The following is a 16,003-nucleotide window of genomic DNA, read 5'->3' as shown; positions in this document are numbered from 1 at the left end:
TCTCTTGTTCATACATCTGAGTTCAGTTTTCAACATGTATGCTGTGTTTTCCCCCATTAAATTCCATTTCAATTTTGTTCAGACATTTGGCTTCAAAGTTAATGTGTGGGGGGGAAAAACTGCTACTTTATAATCAATAGCTAATATTGTAGAAGTCCCTATATTGAATTCCACTGTCACTCTTGGATAAATGCAAATTCATTCTTATTTCATATCATATTTCGGAGAGATTTAAAGGGGAAATGGGGCAGCTCCAGGTTCTGATTGTGTGATAGCATTATCACTGGTTGAAGTTTCTAAAAAATACAAATATTTATTTCAATAAACATCTTTGAAAATGAAATTGTGTGGATGTTTTACTGTGTTTGTTGATTTGTAATAATGACTACATTGCTTTTATGGACTGGGTGGGTCTTCTCTGAAAGGGCCAGGCATCAAATGCTTGATCCGCCTCTGCATGAAACACAAATAGAAGCGCTTCCTCATGCAGGGATGACTAAATGATTACGTCATTTCCAGATTAACAATAGTTTAATGAGGTCACACGTCAGGATAACCTTTGCCAACAACTAGTCTTTGCCATTTTGGGCACAAGGTGTCACTAGAATTCCATATGTCATATGAGACATAGAGTCTCCTCTACTCATAATCCCCGTCACTCATTAGATGTATTTATATATTAGAGGAGAAATAAAAAAAAATAAACGAATGCATTCAAAATGGGATTATGCTTTTTCTGCAGTGACATTTTCAGCGAGCCAAACAGACGCTTTTGGGAGTCTTCCAGTCCGAAGTGCCTTTCCCAGTTGCCCGGTTTTACTATCCCGGCGATTGGTTCGGCCCAACCGTAAAAGGAGTCGAACTTTTCTATTGAAAGCTCCTTGTGTCTGTCAAAAGTCATTTTGTTGACGTCGACGAATCTGCTAAACATTTGAAATGCCGTGATTGGTCCAGTCACTTGCCATGCGCATACAACTTTGAATTTGATTGGTCAAAAGACAAGTCAATCATATTTCAAGCTTGTGATTGGCTTAGAGCTTCCGCATGGGCGAGCAGGTTCGTCTGCAGCCAGGGCAGTGCTTTCTCTAGTGGGCGGACGGTAGCGGTGACAGCGACGCTCCGAGTCTTCCGACAAACTGCCAAAAAGCAGACAACAATCGGTGAGTCAAGATAAAGATATCATCTTTATGCTGTGCCTGCTTTACAAAGAATTGCGCAGGGTTAGCAGTGCGTGCAAAGTTAGTCGGTGGGTAGCTGAAGTCAGTAGCAGTGACACGACGGTGATTTTGGATGAGTGATCTCACATTACGGTGTGTGCAGGGTAATGGTGCGTTCAGGTGCTGGTCGGAAATACGTACTTTCTATTTGAGTGCGCAGTTGGAATGTCCGCGCCCTTTTCTGTTAATTAGAAGCTGCACACGCTTCGTTTCCTGTCTCTCTCCAGTCCCCCGTCAACACAAACTGGACAATTCACATGCGTTGCATAGCTGGCAAGTGAAAAAAAAAAAAAAAAAAAAGTCAACCCGATGCTGAGGAGCTCGTATGTCAGCGATCTTCCAGTCAAGTTACGCAAGCGAGGTTGAGTGTCATGCTGTCTCTGGTGGATCATTCATTTGCTGTCTGAGTCTGGGAAAGAGTTAGGTTGTATGTTTATAACTGTGTGAATGCCAAAGAACCTTCACACCTTTTTTTTCTGCACCCCCAGGAAAGTCAATTTAAATCAAATCATCGCCTCATCGTGCCCATTCATCCCAAAAGGTTAAACACTTAATTATTGAACGTTCTGTTGTAAATCAAATGTGAAGTTCAAACCTTTTCATCCTGCTGCAGCCACACCTTTTGATGTCTTGCATCGTTGCACTCATTCAATATACAATGTCTGTAATTATGTTTGTTTTTGAAGTTTTATAGTTAACTGTAACTACGGTGATTTACAAGTACGTTCGAGGAGCGCAGAATCACGCATATTACATGGTGCGTTCAGGTTATTTTCATAACGTAGGAAACTTGTACGCGCGCCACGCTGTTCTGCACAATAATCGTTTTTCTTCTATAATAACATTTTAAAGAACAGCTATATAATTCTAAATGTTCGCATTTTTCTAACAAAACCAATTACTAAAGGCAATGAGATCCTCTACAACGTAAAATCAACATCTTTCTAATTTAAATAAAACAGTTCATGTTATTCAGCACATCTTGGAAAATGACAAGTTCTGTTATTCCATGCTGTTTTGTAGTTCTCACAGTTTTTTCCCTAAAATCTGAGGGGCGAGTCACGTCAACTATAAAACAGTAAATTGTCATATAACTTTCATATCACAAGGAAGTTGATTTGGAAAACTTTAATATAGAATGCGACCTGTCCATTCGTTGATTTTCTTGATTTACAATAATTAGACGATTGATTCAATCTTGGGGAAAACCCCCTGAGAGGATTGTCACTCTCCTTTGCTCCCTCCCTCCCCCATCTATCCAGATTACTCGCCAATCCTCCACTGTCAGTGTCAGATTACTGAGTTGGGAATCAGAGGTGGGACTGATCTGAAGTCTTGAACTTCTTATGAACCTGATCCAATCACCATAAAACTCTTCGTCTTCAGACCCCGATGCGATGAGGTATTTAGACCAAGGCTCTGAAAATGATCTTAAAATCATTGCACATTTTCCAATCAAATGAACATAACATGTTGGAAAGATTAGCATCGAAATCGATTTGACCAGACTAATATTTTTCCTAAATACTCCTCGTAGACATCCAAAAAGGCCTCGATGACTGTAAGAGATTTTAATCTCTCTGCCATCATAGGGAATGTTACAGTAAGGATTGTGGTGACCTTTTTCAAGTGATGTATGCATTTGTATTATTCTATAACAAGTACTTGTAGTCTCAAAGATGTTCTAATTAGACAGCTCATTTGTATCCCTTTTGTCGGTCATGTTGAATATTCTGCATCTCCTTGCCAACCTCAGATACTTCACAGTTGTTATGGAATATTAAATGTGTGGCCTTCTCCAGAAAACAAGGGTTGATGCTGATGCTTTTTAGCCCATTTTTATTTTATTTTTTTAATATAGATGATTTGTTTATTTGATTAATCAATTCGATTTAGGATTTCCAGTCACTTTATTGAATTTATATTGGGTTACTAATGGGTATCTCTGGCTCTAATATGCAATATTCATAATTTATGTGTTTTTTTTTTTTTTTAATCAATGCGCAAACCGAGGTAATGGCTTTGTTGATACCTCAATTATTGAACTAACCGACCTGTGCACATATTTCTGAATAATGTCTAAAACGGTGCTTTCAAATAATGCGGGCAATTTGAATTTAGAAGTCCATATTTGCCCAGCATTCTAATAAAAATATTAAAAATTGGATTTTGTTTTTTGACAGGGCATTATCTCCAAAGCAGCCCAAAAGACAGATGTGTCTGATGTCGTTGCAGCGTGTGTGTTTATTTTGGTGAACCACCCCAGTGTGAATGTTTGAACTCTTGAGATTGCGTGACAACTACAGATTGACTGAATGAAATGATGGAGGGATGGATGGCAAAGAGGAGTGCGAGGGCGCTGGGTGAAACGCTCCCAATGTAATCCACATTTACAACAACAACAGCGGCGGCAGCTGGATCAGAGTGTCAGCAATCGGGCTTGGCCGCTCTTATCTGACTTGGAACTAGATGTGGGGTCACCTGGCACTCAGGGGCACGGAAAGGTTGAAGTAGGGACGCACTTAAGCCATTCAATGGGAGCATTGTCTTTATCCATTTCGAGTGGATATTTAGTGCTTGACCAAATTTTCAAATCAGTACACAAGATTTATATTCCTTCTGGTCTGTTCTGTGCTCTTTAAGGATTTTCAGAGATATCACCAAGTTAACTTAATGCAGCCCTTACTGTTATTAAATGCTTTTCGTATGAAAATAATGTGAAGACTTCAACAAAGGTATTTCCATGTTTCCGCTTGCTGTTTGTTTTGGATTGACCTCTGTGTGTGTGTGTGTGTGTGTGTGTGTGTGTGTGTGTGTGTGTGTGTGTGTGTGTGTGTGTGTGTGTGTGTGCGCGCTGCGAGGCATTCCAGTGCAATGTGTTAACCCCGGCCAGGCAACAATGGGGCATAGTTCCCAAAGAGATACTTTGTGTAAATGTGTTGAGCTGAAACCATTGTGGTTATACAGCCAATTCATTCATCACTGTGTCTCCCTTTCGGAAGCGGCGGGGGGGGCAATCAGGATGGGACGGGAGAACAAGTCTACCTGTCAGTCTGATCACACATGAACTCGAATTGTATCAAGTTCTGAATATTACACGTGTTTGGGAATTCTGTGTCATTTACACAATTTCACACTTATGCATGTTCACACTGGTATAATAACACCTGATTAAAAAAATAATAATAATCAGCATAAAAATTGAGGTAAAGGTACAGACAAAGCCAAGTTCTCCCGATTTTAAAGTTCCAAATGACACAATTGTGTCAATTCTTTGCCTACTGTGGCTCTTGCGTCATTGCGATTTTCTTGCAACTGTTTTTAAAACACTTTAGACTAGTTGTGGACCTGTTTAAATCTCAAATATGGACACTTTGCATATTATATAATATTATGATTTATGTATGCTTGATGTACAGTTAGACTAGACATACTGTTAAATTATTGATGTTCATGGTATATTCTTGTAGTTAAGTTTTGTGGGGGAAAAAAAAAACAACTTTCTGCACTTCTATTTCTTAGATTCACATGAAAGAATTATGATCATCATTTTTTGATGCTGCCTTATGGTGCAAGTTAAATTATTTCACATGAACCAATCCTGGTTCTGCTTTCTGATTCTGGTTTTCAAACCGTACCAATTACGTTTTCCAGAAGCTTCTGACTTTTTATTGAACCTTTAGTGTAGTTATCCTTAAGAGATTAAGTCATTAATTTTGGATTCTCTGCTTCTTAGAAGCTTTAACATCACACACTTTATCCTCTATTACGTAACAAGCTTCCAAAGGTGTGTGCGACCTCCTTTATTCGGTTCAATTCAATTAAATTGTTAACGTCAAGGTTCATAATAGGTCGCAACGTGAAATGTGGTTTCTATGCCACTTCTAACTTTTTGGTTGAGTCAAAGCACCAGTGGTGAACTCCAAACCGTGGCAGGGTTTTTTATTTTCCGGAAGCGGAGTTCCCATCTTTGGTCTTATGAGACTAATTACACCACATACATATCTATCTTGTCTCCTTGAGGCACCGCGCCACTCCCAGCATTGGATAACAAGCCAGAGGCCTGCGGGCGTTGTCTTTGTCTCCTTAGTTGATTCTTTTTTTTTCGTCAGTGTGTTGCAAGTTTCATCATTTCTTGCAGTCCAAGTAGTTGCAGAGCCTGATCTCTAGCATGTCCCCCCCCCCCACTCCTTAGTAATTTTGAAGGTTCTTGATTGGCAGCTTCCTTGTGCATGTAAAATGAGAGAAGTGTGTACCATCGAGAATATTTTTCGTATTTGGGTGTGTCACATTTCAGGACACTGTTAAGTAGTATTCTTGAAAAGTAGGAAACAGAATTATTAGAATTTATATTTATATATAAATTAAATTATAATAAATATACATTTTATAAATTATATAAATTCTATTATAAATTATATATAATTTATATATTATATATTTATATTATACATTTTATAAGGACAGACTATTCATGATCAAAAACGTAGAGATAGATGTCACAAAGTTCTAGAATATATTTCAAAAGTTTGGGGTTCCTACCTTCCATACAATTCGTGTGTGTGTTCCTTTGCATGCATGTGGATGTTGACAAAGCTGTGATTGTGAGCCACGGTGACTGACCTACATGGAATGTTAGCGATAGCATCTTCGCAAGATTGCTGCGATGAACGCATGAACATTTTACACGTAAATGTGTGCACTCTCAAAAGTAAAGAAAATCTTAGCAAGGGCTTTTTTTTTTTTTTTTTTGTGGTGGTGGTGGTTTTAGAATTATTGCAATTTTCGTGTCAACAAAATGTGCCCTAATTTCACCTTGGCTTTGCAAATCATTCCCTTTTAAAGTTAGAAGGTATTTTGGTAAGTAAGTCGGTCTTAATGGGATGACAGTTGGAGGTTCCCCGATTGGCCTTCATGGGGTTGTGATTTACGTGGTGTGAGCAGGTATCACATGACAGTGTCTTGTTTCTTCCCTACCCCCATTTGCTTTCATGACCTAAGCGAACAAGGTTCATGCTGCATGCGCAACTGGGAACGCTTTTCTCAACATGAACTCTAGCACACAAGAATAGGCTGGAAAAATCCAATATTCACGTTGAATTGTCCAAAATCTAGCTTCCCTGACCTTCGTACGATAACTGATATAGAAATTTGTGTTTATTTTAATATAATATTTTAATGTTTTTATTTTTATTATTTATTTATTTATATTAAATTATTATTATTATTAATTTTTTTTTTTACATTTCACATAACCCTCGAGAGTCGATTGCCCTGACATCGTCGACCACGAACCAGTTATCTCGCCATTATACGGCAATGCTTTGGCCATGCTAGCTCTCATAATTATAGGTTATTAAAACGGTTCTGCCCCATATATATATATATATATATATATATATATATATATATATATATATATATATATATATATATATATATATATATATATATATATATATATATATATATATATATATTTTTTTTTTTTTTTTTTTTTTTCTGCAGACACTGCTCAACTGTTAACAGTGCAGCGTTCCAATCCTGAAAGAAAACTCCTGACGCTAAAGGCTTGACGCAAACAACTTTCGACATGAATCGGTGTAAAAGTCAGTCTCGGGAATTTGCCTTCTTCCGGCAGTCTAGCAAAAGGCGTAACCAAGGTGGAACGCTGCCAGCCATGATGACCAAAGTGTCAAGTTAACAGTCACAGGAGACTTCACTGTCCCCACCCTTTTGTGTAGTAAGCATATATGGAGGTCACAACGCATGTCTAATTATTCCTTGCATATCGACAGGGTGTCTCTCTTCATCGTGTCGTGTTCTAAAAAGCATGTGCGAATCAGGATTTGGGATGGAACAGCAAATTATTTTATGATTGCAACTTTTCACTTATAAAAGGTGGAAAGATAAAAACATTTGATATGTTGTGCTTGGTCATATTTTCAGGATGTCCTGATGGGGGGAACTGTTCTTCATGAATTTAATTTCTCTGTACTTGTTTGGGTGTGTTTGTGTTTACATACAATATCGAGATGTGTTGGGAAGCAGATTAAAAAGCAGCTTAACCTTCACCTCTGCTTTTTCTGGCAGCCGGCAATGGCTCGCGCTCCCATGAACGAAAACGAGCCAAAACCACACACACACACACACACACACACACACACACACACACACACACACACACACACACACACACACACACACACACACACACACACACACACACACACACACACACACACACAACTGCACATGAGTAATCCACAAACGCATGCGCAGACACAAACACACACACACACACACACACACACACACACACACACACACACACACACACACACACACGTTTCAGAAGCAGACAACACAATGGAAAGTGGAAAGTGCCTTTTTCATTGGTTTCCTTCCTCTGCTGAATCCAGATTGTTTCCGAGTGGCCACACCAAAAGCTGTGAGCTTGATGTGGCGACCAACAAAAGAAAACTTCAGTGGGAAAGATTTATACACTGTGTCGCATATCAAAATGTTGTTAGATTAAATAGTATGAGACAGAACCACACACCGGTGATGTTGGCGTGTTAAAAAAAAAAAAGGTAACTAGGGCAGTTTCTGACTAGTATGGTCGTTGTGGTGGAGCCAGTTTGCAGCAGTCTTCCTGCGGCACACCCTGCCTGCCTGATGCAGTCAGGGAAGCCGGAGGGGGATGGGTGCTGGTTATGATAGGCGTGGTTATGATACTCCGGGTCTGGTTTTGGCTCAGCCACTGAATGCCAAAAGGAATTTAAAGCATTTCATGGCGTAATAAAGATGTAGTAAATTGCTAATCCAGCAGATGGGGCTGCAGGGTTGTATTTCTGGTTAAGCGGTCTTGTTTTTGACACCCCCCTTGGGTGAAAAATCAGAATCATTTGAAAGGTTTTGATCAATTGTTTTGGAATTTGCTGTGAAATGATTGCATTTTGGCAGCAGATGCGATCTCATGCGTCACCCCCTGAGCAACAACTTGACAATGAGTGTCCCATTTCAGCGAGATGTGAGGTTAATTTGAGAGGAGGCTTCAGAGGTGAAGGGCAATGTCGGAAAGATAGGGAGGATGTTGACCAGATAAATACAGACAGTCGCTGAGCAGGAAAGTGCAACGGCCAGCTGGTACCATTATATTTGGAAGATGACACAATGTGACTCAGGAAAATCTTATCTTGTGGTCATATTTTGCACAGTTTTTGTTTTAACATAACACTCGGTAACGGCAGTTTGACAACAGGAAAGACAAACAAGTTTTGGGCTCATTGAAGATGCAAATTACATTTGATAAACTGAAGCTGCTACAGCTCACTGGGTTTTGTGTATATAATATGAGACTGTCAACAGGACTGCAGTCAATCAACCAAGTAGAAACAGATGAGAAGATGCAGAAGTACTAACGGGTTTAACTTATTTTTGTGTCTAAGTTTGTATTTCCAGATTGTGAGTTCTTGTATGGAATTAATGGTTTTGTGTCTTATCTTCAGCCATGGCGGAGTTAGACTTGAGTCTAAGCGACGCTCTGGTGGACAGTGCTCCTCAGCAAGGTCCGGAAAGCCGAGTGGAAAGGGATTTTGTGGCTCAATTGGAGGCGGAGACCTTCGATGATCAAATCGGGGAGACCGTAGGCAAGACTGACTACATCCCTTTGCTGGACAACGATGATGACAGTGCAGGTGAGTGAGTGACTTTGTTTTGCATGCTGGGTGTCTTAACAAGCAACTTTATTTAAAACATCAACACCATTCTATATAGACTGACTTTTTTTTTTTTTTTTTTTTTCATTTCTGCTCACGTTATTGTTTGACTATTCTATTTCCCATATTTGCTTGCTCCTTTCACAACACTACTGCACGTTATTGTTTTGCTTGGACATCTTTGTTAACATTGAGTAGCAACTGTACAATCCAATTTTTGTAAACAATGAACCTTCTCTGACTCCTTTAAAACCCTTGAGTATGCACCAGCATAATATTTCGTTTTATGTAATACCGTATAAAGCGCAGATGCCCTCAAATGACGGATGGTATCAGGGCATCGCTGGAGCCTAGCTGGCAGCTGCCATTTTAGATACGCTTGGATGTCATTCAGCCACCGGGCGTATAGTCTGAGGATATACGGACTAGCGGCCACTGCGTTGAATAAACTAGTCAAATGATCTTACAGTGTTGCAGCTAATTACCATCCAGATGGTCATAGGTCTAGTTTTGACCCTGCAAAAAATGTTTATTATGATTATGTTAGGTGGCTGATGCTCCTGGAGTGGCTTTTAATTGAATATGAATAGCTGTTGCAAGGTAAGATACATTGCTATCAAATCAAGAAAGTGACAGTTAAAGCGGGCAGCGATGACTCAGCTCTCAGAGCTGTTGTGGCTCCTCAGACGCTCGGGTCAGACAGTCAGACTGTGTATGGGCACTGGTTAGTGACAGCCAGCTACGGGACAGGCTGTGGGTGGTGTTGCCAGTGATCAGCTCTGGCACGCTTTGCACATTTGGACAAACGCAGACGTGCTGACATGCAGGGTGAGGCAGTCTGCTTGTTATTGTCCTCTGTCTGTGAGCAAGTTGGATGTTGAAAGCACCCTTTCTTTTTTTTTTTTTTTTCCCCATCATTTTTTTCTTTTAAATGACTCTGCTACAAATATCCGTGTTTATTCATATGCACTCATAGCATCTTGTATCTATGAGTGCCACATGCATTTGGAGCTTTGTGTTTTTTTCATCTACTTCATGTCGCAGTTGAAAACGCGCGGTTGCACATTTGACTTCAATTTTTCCAGCAGTATTTCAAAATATTCCCTTACCACTGTTACTTGAATATATTCACATTCACAATTTGTATGTTTATAACTCACTTTATAAATTGATTGTGCGGATTATTTGTACTATTAATTTGAAAACATATGGCCCAATGAATATTATTTTATTACCTCGTAATCCGTTCGACCGAGTCGCCAGTGTTGACATCAAACTGATACGCTAAAATCTTGTATTGCGACACCTGTCCTTGTTTACATTTAATCTGTTATTTTGACTCACGGCCTGTTTGACTTGTTTTGAGTCATACGTACATGGAAGATAAAGCAAGTGCAGTGACCTGGCAAGCTTCTCATCTTGGTCTTGCATCCTGCATCGTGACCAGCCAATGTATTTGCTCCATGTGGTATTAATAGTAGTTGTGCCCAATGACTGTAAAAAGGTCCCGTTTTAATAAGACTTGTGGTTTTCCGGGTCAGTTTTTTCTCTTTATTAGATTCGGGCCTATTTCTTGATCAGAAATCTTTACTATATGGTGGGATTTATTTATTTTTTTTTTTTAATCGTCCAGCCCCTAGTAATCCAATGGATGGTAATGTCTTTGCTTTTTTTTTTTTTCTGTGCTTCCGTGTATGTGTATTTGTGCACACACAGGTACAGGATTGGAAAATGGAGAAGAAAAAGCTCAGGGGGTGCAAAAGCCCGGTAAGAAAGATCCCACAATTCCCAAATTAAATGATTGCGGTTATTCGCTCATCTGCAAATGCCAATTATGGCCATAGTCGGACTTTTATTTTATTTTATTTTTACTTTTATCTCAAATTTATATTTAACAACTAAGCAGGACTAATCAGAACAGTTGTTACAAACCACTTGCAGTTCACTTAACTGCTAGTTTATGCATGATTCAACAAATTAGAATAAATAAGAGACACGTTTTCACATGACAGTTTACACTTGAGCCTGATAGAACCCTGAGTAATGAGCCCGAAAGCAAAAAAAAAAAACGTGAACTATTAAGCTAAGCTGATTTGTGACTTTAGGACCTCCTCGCTGCCTTATTGACATTCAGTGTTTTTTGGTGCCTCAGTAGGGATAGATGTCGGTGACTGTGTTGTGCATGTTAAGTCGCCTGCCTGTCGTCTCTTGCTGCTTTGCATGGCATGATGGAATGGGCAGCTTGTGTCACCATGGTTACCAAGCGGTATTTGTGCATGTTATGATAGAATTGGAAGGTCATTAATCCACATTTACCAAGCAGATCCCACAGATTGCGTCATATTTGAGTTTGGATTTACATTTTTTTTTTTAAGTCATGCACGGACTCGGTAGTAATAAAGGCATCTGGGCTCGTCTAGGGATGTCATTTGTTCGTCAAGTGGGGAGCTGACAACGTAAAATTAATCTTAGCTGTCGTGATGCAACATGAAACTTCAGATTTGCGTCGTGAACCAGTTGTTTTTTGACTCCTCTAGATGGCGCTCTTTGTTCAACATTGGGCTGACTCTCTTGAATTTCTTCTTTATTATCACAACTGGTTCATGAAGCAAATTTGAAGCTTCATTTTTTTTTCTTCAATACTTAGCAGAGCAAGTACAGCCGTGCATGTTGAGATGCGTGTCGCTGCTGAATGACTGTCGTTTAGCCAAACTATTTCGAATATAAATATATTACATGTGTTTATCATTTAATTTTATTTATCGACTGTTGAATTTGTGACTAATCGCTTTCTTTCCTTTTTCCCTCTATTCCCTTCCTTACCCTACTTTGACATCAATTTGACTTTCATCCTGCTTTTATATTATTTCATTTTTAACATTTCAATTCTTTTTTTTTTTTTCCATCTGCTGCTATTACAAATTCTTTACTTTGCTTCCCCAATCCCTTTTTTTCCTCTCTCTCTACAATCCCTAATGCTTCAGAGGACTAGATCCCGCCTTCATCGCCACACTGACTGCCCATCAACGGTTTCTGCTTCGAAGCACCTATTTCCCACAAACGCTATCCTATCCGTCTTCCTTTCGTCAGCAGTGGGGGAAAGTTGAACGCTCACAAAATTGAACACCACCAAATAATGTGCACAGTCAGGCTTCATTTACTATTGTGAAGGTTTGCATGTGCGAAAACAAACACAAACCGCTGATTCATCAATCCCGAGACAATTTACACCGACTGATTTTGAAAGCGAGGTGCAGGTGAAATGAGACGTAATCGTCTCCAAAAATGAAAAGGCCCTCAAAAATAATATCGATTGAGCTATGCAAATTTGAAACTTTGCGTCACAAGAAGGTGTCATGCAGTCTTGTTTGTCTTGTCCACTAACACTTCAAATTCCATCACGTCAACACATGGAAAAAAAAAAAAATGCTGATATAATGTTCTGGGAAGACTAACTTGTCCTTTCAGCACACACTGTTCCTCCAAATAACAAGTTGTGTTTCTCTGGATGTTTTGGACTCGCAGTCAGTCTGATTTGAAGCAATTATTATTTTTTTATTTTTTTGGGTGGGGGTCTGTGGAGTTCTTGCCTTATTTATTTCCTCTGTCCCCAGCAAAATGTTCTCCTGTCCATATCACTCTCGTCAGCTAAAGGCAGGAGGCCTTGTTGCAAATCAACTTAAGTCTGACACACGGAGACACACACACCAGCCATAATCTTCACGTCTACTTGCATAATCCCAACTAAACTTTACCCGACGCGGTATTTGTCCCCTTTTGAACAAGTCAGCCACAATGAACCCGTTCCCCAAATCGCGGACATATTCTTAAGCGAGCAAACACACACACATGCACAACTATGCTCAAAGGCGTGTCTGAAAGCTTTCAAAGTGATTCAGCGGTGCTGTGAGACTCATCTGTCAACACCCGGTCGGTCGCCAGGCTGTTCTGCACACACGTGTGTGTGTTGGATATAAATATCCCCACTGACTGATTATTTATACTTTCTGTCAACGTGTTTATTTTATGCCTCTCGTGTTGATTACCTTTCCGGAAATTGTTACCGTCGTCGTTCTGGACTTCTTCCTTCCTTTTGGACTCGTTTGATTTCTGACTCAAATAAATTCTGCTTTAATCTGCTGTCATTTGACAATCAGTAATAATGAAGAATGTTCATGGAAATTTCAGGGTTCTTTTGCATAATTCTGTTGCATTTGTCTGTCAGTTATTGAGGACTTTTATTGTCTTAGTCATTCCTTCATGAGTAATTTCTCTTTTTCTTTTTTTAAACACTGTATCGACTCTTCATTATTTTCCAGAAAGCGTATCGCAATTGTTTGGCACTGGAAACTAGAAACAGCCTGGTAGACAAACTACACTAACTGTACGAACTAACATTAATTGCGGTAATAACAATTAATCCCATTTAAAAGCCAGTTTAGGATTTTGGGTGTATTTAATACGGAAAGTCACAAAGCAGCTTGATGGATATCGGGCTTTCCTTTGCTATATTTATCTATATTGATCGGCTGTCCCGATTCCAGTGTTAACCAATCAGGCACCTCAAAAACCTGAACATACGATTGCTCGAAACAGATGAGTTTTGTAGACAAGCACATTCCACTTGTGTGTTAATAAATCGTGAGTGTGCACGAGCAATCCAATTTTGATTCCGTTGGGTATCCAACCCAGATTCTTCCTTTCATACACTTTGTTTGCTCACATATTGTGCTAATAAACTAACCTAACACTTACCTTGGCTTTGGCATTGTTCTTTTTGACCATTCTATCGCTTAACTTTTTCTCTAATGTCAGATTTGACTGAATTACAATGTTTTTTTTTGGGGGGGGGGTTCAGCATATCGTCTGTATAGTTCTAAGTCACTTGAAGTGATTTGATACAAATTGCTGGATGAATCTGTCTTTTAATATGGAGGTTTAATCCCCAAGCTCGGGGGGGGGGGGGGGGGGACTAAAGCCGCCTTTTATGAAGTGGTCTCTCTTTTGACGGAATACTTTTCGTCTGTCACACGCTTGGTATCCGTGGCTTTACAGCGAAAAAGCCTGGCTTTCTTTTTGCTTTTATCTGGTGTCCCAAAAAGGTATACACATTTTAATAGCTTTGAGATGAACACTCAATGCAAAGCTTTAGATGGATTTTGGAGAATGTTTTTATTTTCAGCAAGATGACTACATTTCCATAAAATTCCACACTGAAGGGATCTTAGTCCAAAAATTTGAACATCATTGATTTTTTTTTTTCTACAGGGATGGAACAGTCTTACATCACTTTATTTTGACACTCAAACATTCTCTTGTCACATCATACATTCCTATTTTCCTAATTGTGTATCGATTGACAAGTTCTTTGAATTCACGGAAAAGCTGCTGCTCGAAACACACGCGTCGAAAGGATGCTGTCGTGTCTTTCGCACCTTCCTTCTCGAGGAAAATTGAGTTTTAATTCAAAGAAGTCTACAATATTGTGATGTTTCATTGCCGGAGGCATTATTTTGGCTTTTTAGGAAACGCATTGGGTATGACAAGATCTCATCCCAGCACGCATGATGCTAGAGGCATGTTTCATGCTGTTTGCCAGTTTTGGTTAACTTTATTGTCATAGGCTTGAATTGCATGCAATGGTTCTTGCAAGACCGGATATGCAAGTCAATACTGATCTTAAAATGATTATGAGGACAGGAACATTGCTTTGTCAGCTCAATCAGCTCACAAAATAACAGCGTGGTCAACACCTCGTCAGGCAATCGGTGATTTGACAAGTTCACCTCGAGAAGATCTTAATTAAATGTGCGGTAACGTTGTCACGGTTAACTGACACTGCTTGCAGCAGCTCTATTATTTTTTTTTTTGCAGTATTGTGTCAAATGCCTGGAACCACAGGCAGTTCAACTATGCAGGGTTCATTGTGTCATTTCTTGTCTCGTTAAATGATGTCCGCCCTCTCCAACACACACACACACACACACACACACACACACACACACACAAACCTGAATAGTGTCGTCACAAATACTTTCATCCATCGCTGCGCTGCTTCCTTGGGTTTAGCGATGGGGTGTGCAATTCCAGTTTAGGTATTAATTAAATATGGCAGTACTGTATATCAAACCCAATGTGCCTCAGCGGGAGCAACTCCCAAAAAAAGGTTGAGCTAAATTTGACCAGATTAGATATAATTAGGCCAAGCTTCGATTTCTTAATCTAGCAGGTAACGATTTAGCTGCGTTCAGACGCTTAGCATCCGAAAAAAATATTGGCGTCATGTCAAATGACCTCATTAAGTATTTTGATGTGGCGTATTCAGTGATTGGTGAATTATTTTGAAAAATATTCCACTTGTCAACCTGTATTACATTCATTTCAAATTTGTGTTTTGGATTGTTGTCATCCAAATCTGTCTGAGATGAAGCATCACAATGTGCCTGTGGTGTGGTGGCAACCCTGACAAGGTCCAAAAGCGAGAGCAGGGTGAGACAGAGGTCAGTTGGAGGACATCCAACTATCCTGCCGGCTTATTGCCGATTATATCGTTGTGGCGAAGCTAAACCACTGGGCACCATCCTGAATCTGGGATGGAAATAGCTTGACTGCTTCCGAGGTTTGCAAGAGTAAGTGTGATCTGCCTTATGGGGACAGTTTTGTTGAGTAGACAGGAGGAATTTAAAGGACCAGTTGTTTTCGAAGTTTGGATTTTAGAAATCAATTATAATCAGTCGGTTATAAAAAAAAATACAAGAGGCTTTTTGTCCTCGCCCCGACGTTTTTTTTTGTTTTTTACAAAATGGTTGAGTGTGATGTCAACAAGTCAGACAGCTCAGCATCCGCCATCTTTCCACTTCAATGATTCCATAGACACATTGCTCACTTTTAACTCACCAAATCATTTTTTTCTTCTCATAAAGACTCTTAGACACGAGACATTCATTTGAAATCTACATAATTAATGATTGACCCCATCCAATAAGCTTCTTGCCTTTTTTTTTTTTCCTGAGGTAAACAATACAATGGCTGCTTTGCGAAGTCTGCATGTGGAAGTGTTTGTGA

At 39.5% G+C, this 16,003-nt stretch overlaps 1 protein-coding gene and 1 long non-coding RNA gene across 6 annotated transcripts in view; one reads left to right on the top strand and one right to left on the bottom strand.

Annotated features, from left to right (window-relative positions):
- Positions 1-484: 484 nt before the first annotated feature.
- Positions 485-1,956, bottom strand: LOC147041742 (uncharacterized). Its single transcript, XR_015069124.1, has 3 exons — positions 1,813-1,956; positions 1,359-1,487; positions 485-1,136 (listed from the first exon to the last, which is right to left on the bottom strand). It is a non-coding gene; the product is annotated as an uncharacterized LOC147041742 (long non-coding RNA).
- LOC147041741 (uncharacterized) overlaps positions 1,059-16,003 on the top strand; it is a 41,363-nt gene continuing 26,418 nt past the window's right edge. For 3 of the 5 annotated variants that reach the window (XM_085938606.1, XM_085938605.1, XM_085938602.1), the window contains exons 1-2: positions 1,059-1,160; positions 8,729-8,917. In XM_085938606.1, the coding sequence (XP_085794732.1) occupies positions 8,731-8,917 (187 nt within the window). In that variant the 5' untranslated portion in view covers positions 1,059-1,160; positions 8,729-8,730. The other 2 variants (XM_085938604.1, XM_085938603.1) reach the window with 2 other exon arrangements.

Source organism: Syngnathus leptorhynchus, chromosome 19 (genome assembly GCF_054491065.1).
Source record: "Syngnathus leptorhynchus isolate UIUO chromosome 19, UIUO_Slep, whole genome shotgun sequence".
Classification (NCBI taxonomy): domain Eukaryota; kingdom Metazoa; phylum Chordata; class Actinopteri; order Syngnathiformes; family Syngnathidae; genus Syngnathus; species Syngnathus leptorhynchus.
Note: the sequence above shows the minus strand (reverse complement) of the source record. Positions and strands in the feature narration are given on the sequence as shown.